Source organism: Thunnus thynnus, chromosome 10 (assembly GCF_963924715.1).
Source record: "Thunnus thynnus chromosome 10, fThuThy2.1, whole genome shotgun sequence".
NCBI classification, from domain to species: domain Eukaryota; kingdom Metazoa; phylum Chordata; class Actinopteri; order Scombriformes; family Scombridae; genus Thunnus; species Thunnus thynnus.
Window position 1 is genome coordinate 4,504,794 of NC_089526.1, and position 12,225 is coordinate 4,517,018.

Genomic DNA, 12,225 nt, shown 5'->3' on the forward strand with positions numbered 1-12,225 from the left:
AGCATATATCCACCGTACTGTAGCAGCCAGAAATTTCACAAGGAAAGATGACACTCTCTTATCTTTCAGTGAACTACAGAGTGGTGAGACGCTCATACACACAAGAGCATATGACTTGTGATTGTTGCCATAGTAATCTCCCTGAGGCACAAGGCAATTTTTAGGAGTAACTGCTATGGGCAACAGCAGCGCCTCAGTATTGCTGCTTTGATCAAATAGAAAACAGTTTTGCTAGAGCCCGGAAACATTTGAATAGATTTTGAACAAAATAGATTTTGACACTTGTGTCAATTTCCCACACTTTCTAATAATCAGCACTTCAATTAGAAGTTTAAGCACATCTTTCAGCCGTGCATTTTTATTTTAAGAGCTGTATAGCTGTATTAATTAAATGCTGGACATGTTTTTTTTTTTGTTATTATGTCTTTTTAATCCGGCTTGCCCTAGTGTTGCACTACTGAATTTACAACCTTGGCTTGTGTTGCTTCCAGGGCCTGCTGTATAGGTCTACTTATCAATCAATATTTTTTACATATTACGTATTGGGAAAGGAGTCGCTCATAGTGACAACCCCATAATTATCACCATTTCTGCAGCTGCTGCATTTAGCCTAATTTAGCTAATCTTTTTTGGTTTTATGACATATTTGCTGTTTGGTTTAGTCTCACTGTTCTCCTAAGTTATCGACTTGCTAAAGATGAAGATCCAGCAACTAAAAGTCCAATATTTCCGTCAACCCAAAGATAGATTGTAGGACACTTTTTTGTGGAAACCAAACCAGAGCTGAAAGGAGACTAAATAAATTGCATTTAAATTCATTCTTGTTAAAACTATAGCTTTAACTTTATGAGGCAATATTATGTCATAGCTATGCATTTGTCAGCTTGTTTCGGATTTCTTCTGCCCTCTGGTGGCCAAAAAATGATTAATGCAGCTTTAATACGGACCTTCCAACACCTGACCTTAGCAACAAAAATAAATACATCACATGTTACTTTACTTTTGTTACTCAGCATCAGCTCTGTCAAAGTTTCCTTTAAACAAGTCAAAATCCTCCACACCCACGCACTGCATCTTTTGTATTTATGTACAAATAGAAAATGAGACGTTTCTTGTTTAACAAACAAGCAGGATACAGTTTGGAAAGATTTACTGACGATCAAACAGCTAGTGTTAGCGTAGCCTCAGTGACTACACACAGTGCTCCAGAAGTCCCAACCTCAGCTGCACGATTCACACACCCTCTAATTCTGAACTAAACTAGCGTCAGGTGACTTCTAAATGTAGGTGTACCGTGTCTAATGTTAGCAAGCCAGCTAAGAACACACAACATGTGAATAAGACGACTTCGGTCCGCTGAACGTAGCTGATATCAACCCTCCATTAATGCCAGTAAGGCAGCGAGCACACCAACCCCCAGGTGTAAAAGTAACGGAGCGTTACTGAGATTAGTAACTGTAATTTAATTACTGAATTTCAAATTGTAATCCCTTACACTACTCATTACTGAAAAAGTAATTATATTTCTGTAACTGCCCAACACTGGGCCAAGTAACAAATGTTAACACTCAACAACGGCTAAGTTAAGGCTAATGCTAGCATTAAAGTAAAGGTCAGAGTGTTTGATACATACTTCCACCCAACAGATTGTTTACAACCACAAACTTATGGCTAAAGTGAAGAATTTCTCAATATGGGAGAAATCTGTCTCATTGATAGACAGCTGAAGCTTTAACATACAAAGACATACACACACCTGTTCCGAGGTACAGGACGCTGTAGTGCTCGTCGTTGACGGCCAGGACGATGTCTGCCACAGTGTGTGTGATTTGGTCGTCTGTGGGGAGGTCAAGCGGAGCCACGCCGACGGGTCGGATCACATCCTCAATTTCTGGGTGGTATCTGATCACCCCAAGGTTTTTGATGTCATTGTGACCTCCTGCCGTCGAGTTTTTACGGACACACTGTGAGGAGAAACGGATTCAGACCAGGCTGGGCACTTAAATAAATAAAATACCCTTGGACACAAGAATTCAAAAATTGCCTCTCTTTTATTATCTCATGCCATTCAAAAACCTCAGTCTTTTCACCTCTGAAATAAAGGCTCATAAATGCTGAATAAAGATTCACAGTGCTGTTTTTCTTCAGATGGTTTGAGTAAAAAGAACAAAAAGAACTCGTTGGGTTTTCTTACCATCCCAGGGCGACTGCCAATGAATGGACTGCTGTAGCCCTTCAGTTTAGATGTGGAGAAGGCTTGGTCAATATCTTCGATGGAGTAGGCACAGATCACTGTTCTGCCCCTGAACAAAGGCATAGAGAAGAGTAATTACATCCATAGAGATCGTCTTTGGAGGACAGAGGATGTAAAATTATCCAGTAATTCATTATTCGTCTTTCCTGTCCTGTTAGTCCCTTCAGAGTTAGCTTGTGACCCCTCGTCGGAGCCCAACTCAGAGGTTAAGGGTCACTGCTCTAGGGGCCTCTGAGGGGTATATGCCACTATTTTAGAGTGACACTGGAACTGTTCATTTTTGACATTTTTAACCCTGTGTTATTGTGTGCATGTTATAATTGTGACCCAAGAAAGGACTGCAGAGGAAATTATCCTTGTATAGTAACATCATATGGCAGCATTTATATTTAGAATTGTAAATTGTCTCTTACAAATATATTAAAAGTTAAAAATGTCTGTTTTGCCAGGGCAGAGGGGATATTAATGTTAGTCCTTCTGGCTTTGTTAACTGCTTTTTTTTGCAATAACTTCACAACTCACGAATACATGAGTAAAATACGGGAAAAATGCAAAAATTAGTTACTCTTGTATGATAGATGTATGACCTGCAAACTTAAACATAAAAATAATACATACAGTAGAACACATATAACATAAATGTGTACTTCACTTGAAGTAGCTGAAAATTATATAGTATCTATGTGCATAGCAGTATGAAAACTGTATTTTGTAATTAAAGATGCACAAAATGTAATACAAATATAATACATTTGACATTGATTGTAAACAGGATTTCTTTTGGTAAACGACAAGACACTAATGCAGTAATTTTGGCAACGTCCTCCTGCAGAAAATTACACCACAATCTGTTCTTTACTCTGTATTCTCTTCTGTATTATCAGATGTATCATCAGACAGCTGATACTGTTGGAACATGACTTGCAAACTTTGTGAACTTCTATTTGTTCAGATTCTTATTCCCACAGAAAACTGCTGTAACAGTTTAAATGAAGTGGAAACTAATACTGACAAGATACTTTCTATTCCTGTTCAAATAAGAAACTTGTGTGTGTGTGTGTACATTGTGTGTCTGTGCGTGTCAGAAGCAGCAGTTGATATGTGGTGTGAACTGCTCGGTGGGTGGATGAGTGTCAGTTACTGTTAGTCTTTACTTTTTCCTTATTTCTCTGTTTGTTCCACTGTTTCAACATTTAAAACCGCTCCATGCTATTACCTACAATTTATTCATAAAGTTATCTAATCTTTCAGACAAAATTACAACACAAACTCTGCATGAAAATGAATTTCATATCATTTAGATAATATAATGATACTGGAGATTATCTTTGAATATTTGATAAATTGTAAAATCCTGAAAGTTATCTGCTCATTTCCCTTATTACTGCCGTTCAGACAAAAACTTGACAGGTGTAATATTATCATAGTCTTATTTAAAAGATGTCTGATAAAATTACATTCATAAGTGTATAATGTCCACAGCCAATGGGTGTCCTTTGTCTGGCTGGTATTAGCTTATCACACTGGTACTGTAATGACACTATGTGATGTCGGTATTATGTTATATTCTGTCAAAACATGTGATGACACAGCAATTGGACAAGCAATAAACTATTAAGCAACACATTAATGGTCAAAGAATATTAAAAATTAGCCTAGTGGTTTCCAAACTGCTTTTGACACACTAAATGTTCTTTATGTCAACTATTATCCTAATAATAATAAGAATAATTCATGTACTACTACTGCAATAAATGTGTTGGGATTTTTTTTTTTATCAACGCACTTCATCAAAATGTTCATATACTGTGTTTGTTGCATCATCCTAACCCATAATTAGACTGCTTTGAACATCTACAGTTCAAAAGAAAAAGCAAAAGTGAGATAAAAGTCTGAAGGACCTCATTACCCATAAATCATATTAAATCTATGTTAATAAATTGCTTAGCATCAAACAGAAACATGAAACAAAGCATGCAACACAACAAAGCTTCCTTGTTCTTTTTTCTTTTATATTTTATATCTAAAATAACTAAAGAAAAACAACTTTAAAGTGACATTTCCATTTGGCCAATTTAAGTGTTTCAATTTAAGCTCACCATGCGTTGGAAAACAGGCCGTACATGACCCCGGCTCTCTTGTCCTGAGCTGTCAGCACCACCGCCTGCTTCATGTTGTTGTACTGCTGCTGAGTGTTTCCTGCGCCGCACATCACCCGAGCCTTCATGAAGGTGGTCCATGAGTCCGCCAGCAGGGCTTTAATGCCCCCTTCATCCACCTGGAAATGATGGACAACATTTAAAAAAAAAAAAGGGGGGCTTTGACATTAAAATCATGATGGGGCTGCTTTGTGTCCTCCTGCTTTCTTGTAGAGACTTAGATGAGAAGATTGATGTCACTCTCATGTTTGTGAGGTAAGCTACTGCCAGCAGCCAGTTAGCTTAGCTTAGCATATATTTACTGGACAAACATGGGAGTGGCATCTTTTCATCTAACTCTTAGCAAGAAAGTGAATAATCATTTTTGTCCAAATATAAAAAATGAATGTCTCGTTTAACTTCTGATAAGAGAGGAAATATAATCATAATTAGGAAATTAAGATATTCCACAAATGCCTTAGAGAGATAACCCATCACACTGAAACTTTCCGCCGGAGGGAATCTGCTTTTATCATTTATCTTCTGGCTGTTGTTATCTTTGAGATTAATTTCAAGATGAATTATGAAGGTAAGTCGTGAATCACAACGGGCAGCAGGTTTTTTTTGGCTTTGACAGCTGACTGGGAAACACCTGCTTTGACATCACTGGGATGTGTTAAGAGCAGTGCAGCAGCAGTTTGAACTTCGAAGCATTTACTCCTTTAGTCTGCATATTACCAGTTCACTTAATTTAAAACGTCCATGCCTCTGACAATGATTCGAACTAAATCTGAGAAGCTTTTTGATCTGATCGCTCAGATTTCATGGATATCATGCAATGTGATGAGAGCTTGCAGCAGTAGTTGGAAGGTTGGAAATCATGGCTTTAAACTCATGCTAGGAACACTGAGATTTTTACCGTGCAGATTCGACCGATGCGGGCTCTGTAAGGCTCCTCGTCCACTCTGGCTGTCTTGTTGATCTCGCTGAAGAAGAAGTAGATCTCCTCCTTGAACTTTAGCGAAGATGGGATTATGGCCGCACCGGCAAACTGCGGATCTATGTGATGAGATTTAAACACTGAGATATCTTCACTTTGTTTCCGATTTATCTTCAAGACATCTCTCAGGTCAAGCAATATAGCAAGTGTAGTCTTATTGCGTTTGATTGCATCACCTTTCTTGTGGTGTATAATTGGCTGATTTGTGCTTTGTTCTCTATTCAATACAACATGGAGTTGCTAATTACCATAAACAAAATGACTACAATATGAATACACCTACATGTTATTCTTCCCATGGCAATGATAGTGGATGATTTACACCAACCAATATCTCCATATTCATTGCTCTAAACCTGTACGGTTGCTGCATGACACTCCTACTCACTCAGCAGCCAAACGTTCTCGGTCTTCAGGAGTTTCTGGGAGCCAAATGTACGACGGATCGAGCCGGCATGACCTCCCACCGACGACATAGCGGAATACAGACTCCCATCTGAGACAGCGAGGGAAGAAGATGGAGAGGAGAACAGAGGGTGAACAGTAGGTAAAAAAAGAAAAGGCAGGCAGTGAGCGTGATGGATAGGTGGAAGGTTGAAAGGTAGAGGAAGAGAGATTGGAGCGACACAGAGGGGGGTTGACTGAAGCAGAAGGAGAGGAAGATACAGAAAGTGAACATTAAACACAAAAGGAGAGTGAAGACAGAAAAAAGGAGGCCCAGGAGGCCGAAGACAGAATAAAAATCAGGGGAGCAGAAGAGAAAAAGGAGAGCAAGAGCAAAGAAGACATCAAAGCAGAATAGCTGTCTGCACCGACGAGCAGCTACCAATCAGAAAATTCCTGCAACCCTACTTAGTGCGCTTGAATTCATGGCAGTAACATCTTAATTAGAAGAGATTCGTTATTAGAATTCTGCTAAACTCAAGCCAGTTCCTTGCTTCAACAATTGATCCCCTTCTGAACGAGCATTCCCGCAGCACAAACTCCCCTCTCACTGATTCCAGTGTCTTAACAAACAATCCATCTACATTAGATGCAGATGGATTGTCAATTTGTCCGTTCTTTATCATGCGGTGTGACTATACTGAAAGGTGGTTTTAATTCGGAACATCTCTATGTAGTTAATTTGACTCTGCGCTGCTCAATAATCACATAATTAGGAGTAGCGTTCCCTGCAGAGAGGAGCAAGGCACTAAAGCTCTATGTAGTGATCTGGTGAAATGGATCAATTACTACCTCAACATTTGCCTTTGGTTGAGTCCAACAGAGCTGCATTTGCAACACATAACATTTCGTTAGCTTAAGGTATCACCTCTTTATGTGATAACACATCGTTGTGTCACAAAACAAACCCACTATGGCTACTAGGGATGTGCAGAAGGTATTTGTATTTGTATTTGCATTCGAATAAAGGTGGAAAGAGGCTTAAAAATCCTGTTTTTGTTTTTATTAGGCTTTTAATTTTAGAAAATTAAAGTCTTACGATAAGTGTTCATGAAGCATGTGTCAGTAGCTCAGCTTTATCTCTGGGAAACACCCTCAACTCCGGGAGTGATGTCCAAATTAGGAAATGTGCGTCATGTAGCAGGTGGATGTGACTCCCCTCATTGAGACCTGCTGACAGACTTACCAGTGGAGCAGGCGACAGAGACTGAGATAGTGATGTAACCGACCTGCGCGCTGGTGTTTGACTTGTTTTTTCCCCGAAAACAAATCATTTTTAAAATATTTGTATGAAACAAATATTTGTAAAAACCCCACTATTTGTGCTTTGCAGAATAACGTATTTGTATTCGGGCACACCCCTAATGGCTACTAGAGCTGTTTTACTTTGATGACAAAACAATGAGCATTGTGATGGCCACTAGTACTGACAATGACCTGTAGGATGTACGAGACAGTCAGTCGTCTGTGGATGTTAAAATGCATCCAGATATACAGTTAATAGAAATATGGTTATATAAACCTTGACACTGGAGAGTAATGGCAGTAAAGAAAGCCTGAAGGCATCACCGGTTCGTAAAAATGGTTTGATTTTATTACGTTTCTTTCAGAAAAACAATTTTCCTTGTTACAAAGACCCTTAAAAAGTATTGCTTCTTTTTTTAGTCTCCAGCAGCTAGATAAACTTCTGCCTGAATTCTTTCTGAATCTGTTTAGTGCAGTCAGTGGTGCAACAGCTCAATGACAGATGGTTGAGGCTTCATGTTTGGCACTCAGGGGGAGTGTGTTGCTCTTCCAAAGGTTTCCTCATTCGTTTTTCCTTATTTGAGGGTCTAAGGTCATGTTCAGACCAACATTAGCCCTTCCCTGAAAAAAACGCAGCCCTCTCATTCAGCCCTCCTAAAATGCAGGGTCATCACAAAAAAGTTGAAACTTGCTCAAACTGTGACGTCAAGGTGCATTGGCCAATCACATACATGCAAGTGGACATTCCTGGTGTATTACTTTGTAACATGAACTCCGTATTTCTACTGTTTACGCTGCAATCGTCCAGGGAAACACTCTAAATAGTTGCCACTGTAATTACTTTGCAGAGATGTAAAATCCCGTCTATAAGTCTCATAAACCACTGTGCAGTGTTTTGGCATCTGATTAGCCTTTAAACTGTTCATCAAACTGGAGTTCCTGGATCGTATTTCATTGCCTCAGTGTCTTCCTTTGCTTGTATTAAATCATGAAGCATCTGTTTTTGTCTTTGTGATTTGTGATTATGTCTTCTCTACACTTTCTCTTTGTAAGGTTGTATTAACTCTTGCAAACATGCACGCTCGTTACCTGTAGGCAAGCTGATGGACCTCTGGGAAGGGTAGGGCGGTGAGATGTCAGAGGCCGACGCGATTTGCCCATTGCCCTGGACGTCAGTCAGCACAGTGTCATTTACCTGCAAGGAGAGGGAGTAGACATTTGAGCCTCCAGTTCATTCCAGTTCCAATTATCTTTGTGTTACCGTATAGAATTTGTTATCCATTATCTGTTTGGGGTCACAAATTCGTTACTGAGTGAAGATGTCCTCCAATGCAATGAGTAACTTCCAGCTTTCATCAAACCAACAGAGGAATTAAGTGAGCAAATAAATAAATGCTAATTTCAATCGATCTTGAGATTGTTCACACTCGAGGAGCAGCAGCCAAAGTAGCATTCAATAAATAATGGGACATTTGCGGTTGCTGCAGAAGAATATACGACAGCATTGAATTGGATTTATCTGAGGTAATTCTTACCAGCATCCAGCATCTGGGGCTTCCAGCGTTGGTCCCACATACTATGAATGTGTCATTTACTTTCTGAATGACCGTGATGAAATTATCACATTCCAGCTGTGAGAGAAAGAGAGCACGGGTGAGACAAAGAACAGAAAATGAGGCAGATGCATACAGGCAAAAAAACAAAAATACACCGCTTGGCAGAGGGATTATGGATGCATAGAGACAAGAAGCAAAAGAGGGTAAAACAGTGGGCCAAAGAGACAGAGGACATGTGAATAAGTGATTTTTCACATATCAGCAGAGAAAGAGCACAAAGGAAGAAGGAAAACAAGAGTATGACCAAGAAGATCGAGAAAAACAAACAGGAGGAAGAGAGGGAGGTAGAATAGAGGGATAGAGAAACAAAGCAAGAGTACGACACAAAACAGATTACAAGAGAAAAAAAAGAATTGCTCAGAGAGAGATTTAAGAAAAATTGGAAGTGCTCCATGCTAGGAACGTTTTTGGCAGAAGGCACACAGGAGGCTTAGCCCTGCAGTACAGCACTGCAACACTCCATATGCATCACTTATTTATTAAGTACAGAAAATAGTACTGCCATTCCCAAGACAATTATGGATGTAGTATGAAAATGAATGCTGAGTACAACATTCAGGGGTAAATTCTGGTTTTGAAGTTGCAGCAATGTTCACACTTAATCAAGTTTATTGTAGTGCGCCTTTCAAAAAGTGCATCATGGAAAACAATGAACACAAAATCTGATGGGAACAGCGTTAGTTAAAAGAGAAGACGGAGGAAGTACATTGCTAGGTCCAAAAAACACAGGGCCACAGCTTGTTTAAGTGTGTGTGGGTGGATATGTAGGCAGATGGGTAGGTGGTAGGTAGGTGGGCTGAGATTATACATATATATATATATATATATTTTTTTTTTTTTGTTTGTTTGTTTTTATTTTATATGTTTTATGCAAGATTCTTTGCAAGTTACTTTCTATAATTCTGTTGAAAAAGAATTTTAACATGACGGCAAAGGTTTTTTAGGCTGTCCACACTTCTATAAGGGCTGTTCAGAACTAGAGTAGAGTAGAATTAGGTTTAAAGGACAGGGTCACAACATTTTAAGTCTATCTTAAAACAACAGATGCCCATATGAAGAGTGAAAGAGGTTTTCCTCGCTGTAATCATTCTTCCTGTTCATACGGGCTATTAAAAGATCCCCTTCAAATGTACTTTTAGTGTTAGCGATGGAGGCCAAAAACCACACAGTGTGTGTCCACACTGTCATTTTGTGCAAAAATGCATTTCAAGGTTTATCTGAAGCTTATATGAGGTTTCAGCAGACTGAGTTAGTCATATCAAGATATCTGCCACATTTACAGTCTTTTTAGTATCCAATTCCCTCTTTGTGTTTCCCTGTTGAGCTGCGGTGGAAGTATAGTAACAAAAAGAGGGACTTTGGCACTAAAAAGACTGTAAGGTTGAAAGATATCTACTTGATTTTACTAATTCGAATGGCTGAAGCTTCATATTAGCTTCTGATCAATTTTTAAATACATTTTTGCACAGAAGGACAGAAGGAGGACTGTGAATTTTTGTCCCCCATCACTTACATTGTAAGTGCATTATGAAGGGATCTTCTAATGGTTGGTATGAACAAGAGGGAATGATTACGGCAAGAAAAACTGTTCATTTGTTCATTTTCAATGTTCATATCAGGCTTCGGGTGCACACACAATACTGCTAATTAGATTAATTGTTGGTTTGCACATGAGATTTAGTAAGAATAATAAAAATATAGAAAATTGCCAGCCATATCCTTTAAGGGTAGGCTTAAAGACAGACAAAAGACTAACAGAATGCTATCTGGCAAAATAACAGACGACTCTGAGTTGTTGTGGACATGTCTTACTGGAGCGAATAGTTGATGTCATCATCAAACTAATGTCTTCTTCAGTAATTTGAATTTGATTGGACATATTTTTTAGATGCATTGTGCTGCATTGTTTTACTGCACTGGTAGGCAAGAGGCTTTCAATACTGCTAATGAATAATGCTCATTAGAACACCAGCCCACTAATCCTGGGAATAACCTGGATGAAGACTTGTGGGGTTAAAGTATAGGATTAGCTTTAAATAAGGTTAACATTGTGCTCTTGTTATGTTCAAGCTGACCTTTACTTGCAATTACTGTAATTGCTTGTTGGGCTAAGCATTGGAAAAATTGTATGTGGTCCAGACAAATTGAAGTTGAGGTACAGTCCAAAAACATTCTGGTCTCAAATTAGGTGTTCTACCTTATGTTAACCTCTTATCCCCATTTCACTCCAGGGGTAATTTTGTCCACAAACTCAGCGCCTGTCTGTCACTGAAGGATATTGCCTCCTGTCCTTCATTCTCCTTCCCAGCGCCATTGGCTTTATTGGGGAAGATTTAGTATGTCACTCAGGATATTCTCATTTTCCACCATCTGTCAGTGCCAGACTCTCTGGAAGATTTAGCTCTGTTTGTGTGGAAAAAGTCCCCCTCTTTGTTCTGTGCCATAACACCTTTTTATGCATGCACACAACTGTGGTGGGTTTAAGCTTAGACATGGGTGGCAAAATAAATGATACAATTCTAAGCCAATTCAAAAAAAGGAGTGCTTTAGTCAATGAAGTCCTCGTGACAAAATGCTCATGGTTACCACAAAAGACTCCAGTTGACATTTTGCCTTTACAGAGCCTTACAGCACATTATTAAAATAGGAATAAACTCCATTGTTAAACCTGACTACAGTTTCAAAGCCAGAAAGATATTGCTGGACTGGAGATGAAAGCAACTGATGGGCTTCTAGCAGCTGTGTGTAGCCTCTGGTATGGGACAGCTGCAGTAAATCTAGCTTTCAAAGCTAATGCTATAAACAAGTGGATCAGCTTCGCTTGTCAGCACTCGGACTCTAGCCCAGTGGGGGTGTGTTGTACAACAACATCCTGTTTTATTTTCCACTGCCATCTAACAAAATTCCAATTAGATATCTGCAGATGTGTCACTGTGAAAGAATCGGAGACCTAAGACTCCTGATCATGGAAGCATTAAGAGAACTGGTTGGCGTTCCAAAATGGTGTCCCATTCGTCCCAATGACAGTTGCTCAACATTTGCTTTTTGTTGTACCCAATGGCTCAAATTGTGATAACACAACACAGGATGTTTGTGACCATTTCTTCTGTAATGATTATGTATTTTTGTGCCAGTTTGCATCATGTGACCTGCAATGTCAATGACTGTGGACCAAAATTGCCACAGTCCAGTTCTGTTGGGCAGATGTTCACATAGACACTTGCAGACATGAGAACTTGATTTAAATAATGGGGTCCACATACACAGATATTGTCCTTAAGTGTTAACATTGCCACACTACTGGCATGGAGTGAGGTAGGTAATATTTCTAGCTAAGTACTAAATTTGGCCAAGTAGAATGTAAATCAATTGATTGTTAATTATCTTTCTTGCTATAGAACAAATGCAGATTTTGGTCCTGAGTATAAATGGAGAATTAGTTTCAATAATCTTTCCTGTAATGCCTGTAATTATACAACTGCATTAATTTTGAATGTATTTAATCATGTAAAATAGTAGAAATGGTCA

General features: G+C 39.0%; 1 protein-coding gene across 1 annotated transcript in view; it reads right to left on the reverse strand.

Moving 5' to 3' along the window:
* si:ch211-113g11.6 (uncharacterized protein LOC559008 homolog) overlaps window positions 1–12,225 on the reverse strand; it is a 42,047-nt gene that overhangs the window by 18,668 nt on the left and 11,154 nt on the right. Inside the window, exons 4-10 of the mRNA XM_067600512.1 lie at window positions 8,617–8,712; window positions 8,171–8,276; window positions 5,781–5,888; window positions 5,312–5,451; window positions 4,354–4,532; window positions 2,195–2,303; window positions 1,757–1,964 (exon numbers count right to left, since the gene is read on the reverse strand). Of these exons, the coding sequence (XP_067456613.1) occupies window positions 1,757–1,964; window positions 2,195–2,303; window positions 4,354–4,532; window positions 5,312–5,451; window positions 5,781–5,888; window positions 8,171–8,276; window positions 8,617–8,712 (946 nt within the window). The remainder of the gene's footprint in view (window positions 1–1,756; window positions 1,965–2,194; window positions 2,304–4,353; window positions 4,533–5,311; window positions 5,452–5,780; window positions 5,889–8,170; window positions 8,277–8,616; window positions 8,713–12,225) is intronic.